Source organism: Jaculus jaculus, chromosome 5 (assembly GCF_020740685.1).
Source record: "Jaculus jaculus isolate mJacJac1 chromosome 5, mJacJac1.mat.Y.cur, whole genome shotgun sequence".
NCBI classification, from domain to species: Eukaryota; Metazoa; Chordata; class Mammalia; order Rodentia; family Dipodidae; genus Jaculus; species Jaculus jaculus.
In genome coordinates, this window is record NC_059106.1 from 71,891,997 (window position 1) to 71,904,685 (window position 12,689).

The following is a 12,689-nucleotide window of genomic DNA, read 5'->3' on the forward strand; positions in this document are numbered from 1 at the left end:
GTTCAAGGCCACCCTGAGACTACACAGTGAATTCCAGGTCAGCCTGAGCTAGAGTGAGGCCCTACCTCAAAAAACAAAAACAAAAGTATTTCCCAACCTTCAACGTATGCATGTGCACACTTAAAAATATTTAAACACAAATATACACACATTAGGGCAAAATTTCATATAATACATACACTCTGACAAAATTCTCTATTCCTACTTGATCACCCAAACCATCCACAAAACTGATTTCCTGGCGCTTCCTCTGATGGGACACTTCTTCCACAGTCCTGATTGTGTGTGATGCCAAGTGACAAGCATAGGCGCCACCTCTGCTGAGGAGGTGAAGGGCTCTACAAGGAGTGAGCTGCCCAAGGACACAGTGTGCTCTCTTCAGCTGTAGCTGGGGCTCAGTGCAGAACAGGGCTTTTCCTGGGTAGGGTCACAGTACCCCGATGGCAGTGACTCCAGGGGTGAGACGGGGTGGAGGGGGGCTCCAGGATCCCTGGGCCTGGCCTTACTCCGCTCAACCTTAAATAATTGGCCCTAAAGGACTTACCAGCCACCACCCCACCCTGAGACCAGTTCCCTCCACTGGGCCCCACCTCCAAGCAGGTCCCTCTCAGGGCGGTCCATCCCTGCCTGGGTGTGGTTTATGGGCCAGGAAGGAGCTGCTTTGTTCCCAGACCTTCACCATCACCAGATGGAGGTCATTTCTTCCCTGTCTCAACTAAGACAGTTCGCAGCAGGTCACCCCACTGCCTTCTCCTATGGCTCTCAAGGGACTCAGGTGAGTAGGGACAGAGGCAGGTGAGAGGTAGAAGTAGCAGGTACAGGTCAGTTGGCTCAAGTGCAGCCGGGGGGGTGCGGGGCGATCCAATCAGGTGGAACCAGAGCTGGCATGCTGAAACCTGTGGCTCCTGATCAAGATGGCCCATGAGATGGGTGGAGAGGAGGGGGGACTGCATCCCAGGAGGCCATGTTGCCGGTGAGGACCCCGGGACTCCTCTTCCTTTGTCCCTGGGTGAGATAGAGCTGAGCCCCAGAGGTGACTCCACTGTAGCTGACGCTCTGGCCCCACTGGGCCTGGCTGTTCTCCTTCTCAAGAACTAATAGTTAATCTGTACACCTTAAAAGCAGAGAGAGGAGAGCCTGAAGAGGCTGACGCTCCTAAGTCCTTGGGGTGGGGGGTAGGGGATCTGGTAAAGAAATGTACAGGGGTAGGTCAGGCAGGCAGCTCAAAGCACAGCTCCTAGCTGGGACAAAGGCAGGAGAACTGGCCAGTTATCCTGGGCCTGGTTCCTAGCACCCGTTCTAACGGTCCACTCAGAGCTAGCTCTGCTGGGCAGCTCAACCAAGGCCCAGCACCCAAGATAAGCATCAGGTCGCCCCGCCCTGTGTGTGTCAGAGAAGGGGCCTAAGGAGTTGGGACAGCTGCTAAGGGCAAAGAGGTCTGCTCTAGCGCCCTCTATTCTGTTGCCTGGCCAGTCTCACTAGCAGCCAGTCCCAGGGGGACCCAGGCTGCCAGGAGCTATAATAGCAAAGCACCAAGACAGCCTCCAGGACTCAGAATGGAGTCCTGGAGGTAGGGGCAAGGAACTACTTGCAAGAACCACTCAGGTTAGAGACATGAGGTTGCTCAGAGTGGCCAGGGACCCTTGTGAGAGGAGATGGCGCAATCCTAAGAAACAAATGTGGCCCTGGAGGCTTCACTGTAGACCGACCTAAACTCATGGCTCAGCCCCACCATTGACTAGCCACTTCCTCCAGCAAGTGCTTTAACCTTTGAGTCAGTCAAGTCACTCACATTGTAGCACCAACCCAAGCTCCACTGCAGAGACTGTGGTCAAGGCTTAATTGAACAAGTGCAACTGGGGAGTCCCTGCACCTGTGGGGGTGCAGACTTACTCCTGGAGACAACAGTTTTAAGAAAAAACGGTAACATTTGGTTTTGGAACGAGAATGAAATTTAAAGCATGATTTACCACTCCACTTTCGACAAATGTTTATTAATGCCACCAATTATGAGGCAAATCTCTGGGATTTGGTGCCAAGACTGCAGTGTACTAAAGATATTCATAGCTCTAGGAGGCAGAGGCTCACTGTCCCTTCTTAGTTGTAGTTTGGTAAGAGCTAGAGGGAAGCTTGGGTGAAAGAGAGGAAAGTGGATGCCAGGGAACTAGGTGACAGGCAAAGGGTGGGAACAATGGTCCGGACAAAGATGAGGATAACACAAGTTGTGGGGCACCTAGGAAAAATAGTGGAAGGTGAAGGGTGAAAGCCCAGGGGGTTGCCTAGGAGGTTTTTACAGGAATCCAGATGAAAAATAGTGAGAAACTAAGGCAGATGTGGTGGAGCTTGCCTTTAATCCCAGCACTCGGGAAGCAGAGGTAGGAAGGAGGACACCCTGAGACTACATAATGAACTCCAGGTCAGCATGGGCTAGAGTAAGATTCTACCTCGAAAAATCCTAAAAAAAAAAAAAAAAAAAAAAAAGGCACTGGGAGAACAGAGGGGTGGGAGAAGGACGTCTTTGGCACCAGAAAAGAGAACTTGGTGGCAGCCACTGTCAGGCCAGGGAGAAGGGAGAAGGACGCTCTCTGGAAGGAATCTATTAGAAAGAAGGGACAGCGGGGAAATGCAAACTGCAAATTGAGAGTTGTGGGACACCCAGGTGGAAGGAGCTGCTCAGGGAACACACGATACCTACGTCCACTGTTCAGCCAGAGGACTGGGCTGCAGGAACTGGCCTGCTGGGCTGCAGGAGCCGCCTAGGAGATGCAGACAGTGGAAACTTAAGTGCAGAGTGCCAGACAGTGGGGACTTGCAGGGGGTGGGGGCTGGAATCCACAGGCAAGGACAAGAGTGACGAGACAGCAAGACAGAGCTGCAGGGGCCAGAGTCTAGGACATGGCTTCTGACAGCCAGGTGATGGGAGGGCCTTGGAGAGGGATAGCCGCGTCCTCACGTTCCATTTCTAAAAGCTCTTCCTGCAGAGTGTACTGTGGGGGAGACGGGAGCAGCTGGCAGCTGGGGACGCTGGGTGAGGGCACCATGGCTCAGGGTGAGATGAAAGAAGGACTAGGTACATTGGTGAGGAAGGACCCACACAGGTTCTTCTGGGGGAATGGATGGAGGGTGGTCAAGGGGAACTCGGAGGTATTTGAGAATGGGGACCCAGGGATGATGACAATGTTGTTTGCCAAGGTATAGACTGGGAGTAAGGCACTGGCTTCCTAAGCAGAAAGTTCCTTGTTAACCATGTGTTTGAAATGTTTGTGAGACATGCAAATGGCATGTCAGGTGGCAACAGTGCCCTCAGGTGCCCTTGGCCCCTGTGCCCATGATGCCCAGATCAGTCACAGCAGAGGTCCTGGGCACAGGAGACCCAAAGGAAAGCAATTAAGCTAGGACAGACGGGAAAGCCAAGGACGCGGCATGGTAGACACACAGCAGAGGTCGCCTACTGGCTCGTAGAAGGGGTGTGTGCTTGCTGTGCACAGCTGAACATGACGGAAGGGCATCAGGTCCACAAAAGGCTGAGACCCCCTCCCCTGCCTTCCTCCCTCCATCTCAGCCACCACATTTCCAACATATAAGAGCCACTAGCCACATATGGCTGCTGAGCCCCCAAAGTGTGTTGTTTAATATACAAACTTAAAAATGAAAAGAATCATAGATAATATGTCAATTTTCATATTAATTACATTTTGAAAGGATAGTCTGGATGGATATGCTGGCTTAAATAAAATGCTGTTTAAAGTGAATTTCACTTGTTTCACTTTTTTTTGAAGTTTTTATTTACTTATTTGAGAGAGAGAAAGAGGCAGATAGAATGGGCATACCAGGGCCTCCAGCCACTGCAAGTGAACTCCAGACACATGAGCCCCCTTGTGCGTCTGGCTTCCGTGGGTCCTGGGGAATCAAACTGTGGTCCTTAGGCATCACAGGCAAACACCCTAACTGCTAAGCCATTTCCTCAGCCCTTGTTTCACTTTTTTAAATGTGGCTAGTAGAATGTTTAAAGTTATGCATATGGCTCACATTGGATTTCTTTTGGGCAGTGCTGTTCAGGCATTTTCTCCCAGTAGTTGCTGTTATAGCTCTTCCAGATTGCTTCTAGAACAAGGACACGCGAGCCTGTGAGCACAGACACACACAGGAGAAGGAGCCTCCCTTCACGGAAGTGACACCTGCATCTACTGAAGTGCTGTGGGGCTCTCCATAGCACACGCCATAACCTCCGGGTGCTTATTGGCTCTGTGGAGCTCCATCCTTAGACATGCAAAGCTCATTCATCCAATTCCCTTCTGGTGAAATCTGAGCTTGTGGAAGTCTATACATACCCACATACTTGGTTTCCCCTCACTTTAATTCTTTTTTACAGTACTTTTTTATGGGCTTCATCATGACATCTTCATACGTATATATTTTTGGTTTTCTGCTCATATTACCTTCCCTGCTACCTTCCTCCCCAACCCTCACTGTCTACCTTCCTCCCTCAAATAGCCATGTGGCATTAAGTAATGATGGAACAACCTTGGACTGTCTGCTATGGAGGACCCATGGTAGAGGCAGGAAGGAGAGGGGGTGAGCATGGAAATGTACCACCATCCCCAGGCCATGTTTCAGAGGCTCCTTTGGCAGTGTTAAGAGACGGGAGCTTTATCCTGCACTGGATGGGAAGCAGTGAAATTAGCTTGACTTGTAAATTGCTGTTTTTCCTCCATTAAAAAAGCAATGTAAGCCGGGTGTGGTGGCTCACACCTATATAATTCCAGCACTCAGGAGGCAGAGGTAGGAGGATCACCATGAGTTTGAGTCCATCTTGGGCTAGAGTGAGTTCCAGGTCAGCCTGAGCTAGAGTGAGCTTAAAAAAAAAGAAAGAGCAACATAAAAACATCATAGACATTGAAGAGAAAAAAAAATACCCTTCAATAATGGAGTTACACAAACACTTAAGGTATTTCTTAGGCTCTTGTGTTCTGGTGCAAGCTTTTATTCTTACTAAATTATTGTCATGATGCATGTTATTTTTAGTCTTGTTTTTGTTCTTTATGCACTTTTGTGTGAGCAGTTTTCTGCGTGATGGCAGTCTTCATGACAAGTTGATTTAACCATTCTCTCCAACTGACTCTGGGGCCTTTTCAAGGATTTCTGAGCAGCTCAGACAAGCTCAGACAAGGCCTGTTCCTGTGACTTGAGACACCTGTCTGGATGCTTTCCAGGCAGCCGGCAGCCAAGCTGGCCTCCCTCATGTCAAAGAAACACAAGACTCCATCAATCCCAGCCCCTTGACCCCTCCAACTGTCATCTTGTTTTTCTTCCTGACAGTCCGGTTTTGGGAAAGTCCCCCCACCCCTCCCTCCACACACACACAGCATCTCTCCCACTACCAGTCACCCCTCAGTCCCTGGGCTGGCCTCTTCCCTCTCTGTACTCTCTCCCATCACACGCTTGTCCTCCTGGTGAACCCGAGAACTCTCTCCTGAACTTGCCTGCTGAGCCACCGACAGGCAAGTACTTCTGACTTCTGAGCCCCCAGCGTCGTCCCGTCCATCACTGGCTGTGCCTTCCTCAGTCCCCCATGACAGCCCTTCTCACTTCCCCTCCTTGCCACCAACCTCCTGCCCATGCCTCCACCAGCCCCCACAGCCGGCACTTGGATTCCTGCCTCCAGCTATGACTGCCCTCCCCTACCTCCATGTCTCTGCTCAACAGTTCAGTCCCAGAACTTTTATCTTCTAAATAAAAATCAGATCTCCTTCACCCACACACAAAAAAAATCCGACTACAATCCTTAAAATGAAGTTCCAGGCCGAGCCTGGAGTGTGGGTCCTGGTGGTGTCCTGGCCCAAATAACCTTGGACCAGGCTAGCCTTTGCAGCGGCAGCTCTGAGTATCCCAACAGTGCTTTACCTCACCCTTGCTGGAAAACTCAAAGCTCTAACACCCACTAAGCTTTCTCCTACCTCCTCCCTGATACATCCTGGCTACTGGGCGCTTTTCCCCTCTCCTGCCTCCCCTGCCTACATCTCTCTCATTCTCCAAGCCCTAGCTTAGGTCACCTCATCTAGAAAGCTTCCTGACTTCCTCTCTGCCCTTCCAGCTGAGGTGCCACCCTTCTGTTTATAGCACCGTGGGGCGTACTTCGCTCATCCAGTCCACTGTGCAGAGAGCCCTGTTCTCGCACTTGGCCTTCCCCCATGCATCTTCCTGACCTGCATTCCGGAGACAGGATCTGTCCCACTCACCTTGCCATCCTCCACCTAGTGCAGTGCTGCCGCAGAGCTGTACCCAATACACCCATGCTGACAACATGGCTGACGAGAGGCAGAGGAAAATTTTCACATGTAAATGTTTCCCACATAGATTGCCAAGTGGCAGGGCCTATGGGCCCTGTCAAAGGTGATGAGTGTTCAGAGTTAAATAGCTCTCCAAAAGGCTTGAACAGTTCACTCCGCCAGCAAGCCCAAGAGCACCTGTCTCACACCCTGGTAACTTGACTATTTTCTTTTTTTTTGACTATTTTCATTATAGCTTTTTTTTTTTTTTTTTTTTTTTGGTGCTCATTTTATAGTCAAAATCTGCCACTGGGTTCTAATTTGTGTAACTCTGTTTACTGATGAAGGTGAACATTTTCCCATATATTTGCCTACTAAATGTATTTTTTTTTTCCTTTGAGAATTTACCTATTGATACAATACAGACACTATTGAGAGAGGCTGGTCATTTAGGAGACAGCTCTGGGGGCGGGGTTGGAAGGGGCTGCTGCAGTGGTCCCAGCAAAAGATGAACCTGTCAGGGTCACATGGAGGCTGCAGGGAAGAAGGGGTGAGGAGTGGGCAGGGGGAAGCAGAGACAGACAAAGAGGCCAAGGCAACACAAACTGGGGACTGCCACAATGGGGGGGGGGGTCATTTCAGAGGCGCCTTGTGCTGACAGGATGCCAGGGGACACGAGGGCACATATACCCATAGGTGTAAGATGGTTCTCAGGGGTTACCCTAGAAACACCTGGTGCACGACAGTTCCATGGGCTAAGGGTGTCTGAGGCAGGTGGCCTTCCTGAAAGAGCCCGTGGATGAGCTTGGGAGGGTTTGCAGGGCCAGCAGGGAGTGAACGAGGTGGCCAGGGCTGACGGCTGGGGAAAAGCAGCAGCATCCACCAAAGCGCAGCGTGAGTTTACAACATGCACGGCTTGCACCTGTCATGCAGCTTACATTATCTCCAAGTCCAGGACTGGTCTTTGAGCATGACAGGTGCCCAGAGGACCCAATCTTGCTTATAAGTGGTAGTGCTGGGATTCAAACCCATCACCTGGCCCCAGTGGCCACTCCTTACTGTGGGGCTCCAGAAGATAATCAGTATTTTATGGGGGGATCTTCCTGGAAAAATGTTAACCCCGGACAAAGCCCAAAGCCTACCTCCTGTCAGGCAGGAGCAGGGCCCTTCTGCTCTGTGGGAGGAACTCCAGCCCAGGCTGGGCCCGGCTGCCGCAGACATGTGGTGGTCTCTGACCATAGCCAGCAGCCATCCCAGCATCACTAAGTATCATGCAGCTCTTCTCTCCTTGCCACCAAGCCGCAGACTCCTGTGTCTTCTTGCACTTGTCTTCCAACCAAGGTCTGGCTTGCTCCCACCCACTAAGCAGTCCAACCCTGAATGTCCCTGTCCTCTGAGCCGGCCCAGGTCCTGTCCTGCCACACTGTCATCCAGAGCAAAGGACCAGACTCAAAGCCCCTCCCGTCCTAATTTCCACTAGGTAGACTAGGTGCTTCAGGCCACAACATGTGGGACAGCTGGGCAAGGAAGTGGGAGAGTTTTTAAGTATTGAGGCGTTGCTGGGGCTACTGCTCAGTGGTAGAGCACTTTCCTAGCAAGTGTGAAGCCCTGGATTCAATTCCCACCACTGCAAAAACAAATAGTGAAGTACTGGAGTGTGCTACCTCAAAATGGTCATCAAAATTTCAAGGTAGGTGCTGGAGAGATGGCTTAGCAGTTAACTGCTAAGTGCCTGCAAAGTCTTAAGGACCCAGGTTTGGTTCCCCAGTACTCACGTAAAACCGGATGCACAAAGTGGTACATGAATCTGGAGTTTGTTTGCAGTAGCTAGGGGCCCTGGCATGCCCATTCTCTCTCTCCCTCCCTCCCTCTCTCCCTTCAAATAAGCTAATTAATTTTTTCTTTTAAATTGCAGAGTGCAGCTAGGGAGATGGCCCAAGGGTAAGAGGATTGAATTCAATCCTCAGCACTCACATAGAGCCACACACACTTGTAACCCCAGCACTGAAGTGTGGAGAGAGGAGATTTGCTGGGGGGCTTGCTGGTCAGTCCGACTTTAAAAAAGAAAGAAATAGCAACGCCAGGTTCAATGAGAGACTCCATCTCAAGGAACTAAGTGGAAGAGCAATAGAGGAGGACACGCACCATTCTCCGGCCTCTGCATGTGTGTGCACAGGGTGCACGCATGCGCTCATGTACACATAAATGGCTAGGTGTAGAACGGCATGTTGACTGTGCCGCCAATCTGTTGGGGAGCCAGAGGGAGAGTGAGAAGGTGTAGGTGCCCTTCTGTGTGCAGCCCACCTCTTTCTGGAAGGACACATGAGACTCTGACAAGACTGGGCCACCTCCGTGCAGAAGAAACAAAGGCTTTGTGCTATTCCTCCTCTTTCTTCCCTTTGAATGTCTGTGCATGTAAACAGGATAGGTCCTTACTCAGAAAAAGTAAATAAATAAAATGCATTAAAATCAAGCCATGATCCCCCTCCCCCATGTATGTGTGTGTAAACTGGTTGCTGATGACCTGTCCCCCGCCTCCCCAGGGCCAGGAAGAGACTCTGGTGGCCGCGGCTGCTCCTCCTGTCTGCATTAGGCTTCTTAGGCCTGCTCCTGTACAGGACTGCCGTGGTCAGGTACAGCTCCCTTCCTCAGCACCTGAGGTGGAAGCCCCAGGGTCAGGGTTGAAGTGGATCTTTGCAAGTACCTCATCAAAGGACAGGAGGGTGGTGGCAGGCCTGGCCTGGGCAAGTCTCCTGTGGGGTCTCCCTCCCTATCGAGACATGCTCCTTACTGCTGCTCCCACTGACAGGCAACTGGAAGTCTTCATTCCCATGGGTGTTTGCCCTTCAGCCATAATGCCCCTGGTGAGAGACAACTTCACAGGTGTCCTGCGCCACTGGTAAGGAGCCACAATCCCCTCCCAGTCTGAGTAGGCCCACAAGCCAACACAGGTCTGTCTCACATCCATCCTACTACATTCCTCTTATCCCAACCCAAGCATTCCACCCATTAATCCCATGGGCCTCGTCAGGTCACAAGCCATCCAGTCCCCTCTCGGTCTTTGCTTGGTTCTGAGGTGGAGGATTTGTAAGGACAGGTCTGATGTGTCTGTGGTCCCTAGAGCCCAGCACTGGGGAGGTGGACAATGACTGCCAATTGGGTGAGTGAGTAGAACTGTCTTCCATTCCATATTCCTGTCCTGGCCAGGGCCCGGCCTGAAGTCCTGACCTGTACTTCCTGGGGAGCCCCCATTATTTGGGATGGCACCTTTGAACCAGATGTAGCCCAGCAAGAGGCTAGACGGCAGAACCTCACCATTGGGCTGACTGTCTTTGCTGTGGGCAGGTAAGGCTTGGGAAATGGAGCAGTACTGTCCAGTCAGGCTGTGACAGGGACGTGCACATGGAGCCTCGTTCTTCTGCCATGAGACCCCAAAGTGCAGCTATAGGCTAAATCCCTTGTTCCAGATTCCCAGGGGAGCACAGGAGCACCTTCTCCTGTCCTCTCCTCTCTGGACATGCCACAAAGTCCACCCAGCCAGGCAGCTGGGAGCTCAGCACTACATCATAGAAAGAACCTGCCTGAGGACCACCTGGAGGCACTGGGATTGTGGTAAGGAAATAGAGTCTTTTTGGTAAGAGAGAAGAGGAGGACAACAGCCAGGTAAACTAAGGCACCACTGGAGGTGAGCAGTCAACTGCAGGCACCCAGCATTGGGTCCGGTGAGGCTTTACATGGAACCCATGGAGGCAGGACTGTTTGGGGGGGGGGGGTGCAGGAAGAATGAGAAGCTCCCACAGTGGCAAGATGAGGTGGCAGCTTTGGAGCTGGGACATTGGTGATGTCAAGGGAACAGTCACAGAAGCACATGACCAAGAAGAAGAGGAGGGCAGACAACATTGCTGCAGGAGGTACAGCCAGCCAAGGAACTGAGGAGGCCTGGGCAATGGATGGCATTCTAGGTATAAAAGGAGGCAGGATGGGTGGAGGAGACAAAGAGGAGGACATTGACCTCCACCTTCCAGGAGTGATGCAAAGGCAACTTATAGCTGAGCACAGCAATAAGACCTACAACCCTAGGATACAGAGAAGTGGAGTCCAGGGCAAATGTTCTTAAAGAGAGACAGGCTCCCACAGAAGGAAATGAAAGCATCTCATCCAAGAAGGCACATTCAGGGTTGGGCAAGGAGTTCTGTCACCAGATGCCTCCAATTGTGAGCCCGACACCCTGTAAAGGTGAGAACACCAACAGGGTCACTGAAAAGCAGGGTGCCAGACAGACCCCGGGATGGTCTATGCATAGATGGGCACTTGGGTCTCTTTGCTGTTCCCACTGAGGAGATGTTTCAGGAACCAAAATTCCAGGATGCCCAGATGCTGAGTTCCGGGATCACAAATCTGGGATGCTGATCTCTGATTCTAGATTTCCACAGGTTCATCAGAAATAGAGCAAGTACAAGTCAAGGGTTAGCCTCCTACGCCAAGCTGGGCTCCACAGCTTATCAACTGGGTACACTTGCTCAAGTTACTAGAACTTTTTAAAAAATTTTTAAAATTTATTTATTTATTTATTAGGGACAGAGAGAGAGAGGGAGGGAGAGAATGGGCACACCAGGGCCTCCAGCCACTGCAAACGAACTCCAGACGCATGCGCCCCCTTGTGCATCTGGAGAATTGAACCGGGGTCTTTAGGCTTTGCAGGCCAATGCCTTAACCGCTAAGCAATCTTTCCAGCCCATTACTAAAGGTTTTGAAAAGAGATTGTGCACGTTGACGTAAAAGTGTGCCACATGGCAAATGTTCAAAATACTAGGCATTAATAGTTCTTTTAGAACCCTGGGATGTCAAGTTACTAGGGATACATTTCCAATATTGCAAAGACTCTGGTCAATTAGAAGGACCAGAAATGGATTTGTCTGTCAGGAATTCAGACAGGGAACCATGGGATGGGCTTTCCTTTACTGTCAGATGTCTGGGTCTCATAGTGGGACACCAACAGCTTATGGCCAGTCCAGGGCTGCCTTGGGCTTCCTCAAGTCATGGCAGCCTCAAGTTTTGAGACTTCTTACCCCAGCCTCAGAGCATCTAGGGGCAGCCAGCATCCACTCCTTGGTACCGGATGGATTTAAGGCAGTCAGAGGAAGCCCACATTCAAGGGAAAGAACACAGTTTATGCTCCATCCCTTCGGGGAAGGCCTGGAGAACTTGCAAGCACGTTTCAACCACTCTCCCCATGCTGACAAGAGTCTAGCACCGGGAGGGTTCAGGGTTGGCACTCTGTGGCGTGAGCCAAGTGTGCGTGGAGGCCAGGAGGACCCCGGCCAACCACGGGTGACTTAGATGCACGCCCGCCCGGCAGGTACCTAGAGAAGTACCTGGAGAGCTTCCTGAAGACGGCCGAGCAGCACTTCATGGTGGGCCAGCGCGTGGTGTACTACGTGTTCACCGACAGGCCGGCCGCGGTGCCCGGCGTGGAGCTGGGGCCCGGCCGGCGGCTGCGCGTGGAGCCCGTGGCGCGCGAGCCGCGGTGGCAGGACGTGTCGATGGCGCGCATGCGCACGCTGCACGAGGCGCTGGCCGGGCGGCTGGGCCGCGAGGCGGACTTCGTCTTCTGCTTGGACGTGGACCAGCGCTTCGTGGGCGACTTCGGGCCCGAGGCGCTGGCCGACCTGGTGGCGCAGCTGCACGCGTGGCACTACCGCTGGCCGAGGTGGCTGCTGCCCTACGAGCGCGACCGGCGCTCGGCCGCGGCGCTGCGGCCCGGCGAGGGCGACTTCTACTACCACGCGGCGCTGTTCGGCGGGCGCGTGGCGGCCCTGCGCGCGCTCACGGCGCACTGCGCGCGCGGCCAGCGGCGGGACCGCGAGCGCGGCGTCGAGGCGCTCTGGCACGACGAGAGCCACCTCAACCAGTTCCTGTGGCGCCACAAGCCCACCAAGTTGCTGTCGCCCGAGTTCTGCTGGGCCCCGGAAGTCGGCCGGAGGATGGAGATCCGCCGCCCGCGCCTGCTCTGGGCGCCCAAGGAATACGCGCTGGTGCGAGCCTAGGCGCCGCAGGGGGAAGAGACACGGAGGGCGAGGCGCTGGAACCAAGGTGGCGTGGGTAGCGGGGACGGGGGTGCGGGGTGGGGGTCCCCGTCTGGAAGTTGCCTGGCACTTTGGAACGCACCTCATCTGGGTGGCCCTGCCCTCACCTTCATCAGTGAACTGAGGAGCGACTGCGTGCAGCGGCGCGCGGGGCCTCGGGCAAGCGGCCGGGCTCCCACCCGAGCCCAGGCTGACCCGGAGCTCCCTCTGTGGACTGCGGGTGGCCCGTTTTGACCCCGGGGAGCGGCAGCGGCAGCGGCACGCTGGAGCGGAGGCGCCGCGGCGAGTAGCGCCCTCTGGCGTCCGAGTCGTCTTGCAGGTCCCGGGCATCCGG

At 53.1% G+C, this 12,689-nt stretch overlaps 1 protein-coding gene across 1 annotated transcript; it reads left to right on the forward strand.

Annotated features, from left to right (window-relative positions):
* Window positions 1-755: 755 nt before the first annotated feature.
* On the forward strand, window positions 756-12,316 carry A3galt2 (alpha 1,3-galactosyltransferase 2). Its single transcript, XM_004665150.1, has 5 exons — window positions 756-775; window positions 8,813-8,902; window positions 9,079-9,168; window positions 9,477-9,614; window positions 11,629-12,316. Exons 1-5 carry the CDS (start codon window positions 756-758, stop codon window positions 12,314-12,316), a joined length of 1,026 nt encoding a protein of 341 aa, XP_004665207.1.
* The last annotated feature ends 373 nt before the right edge of the window (window positions 12,317-12,689 follow it).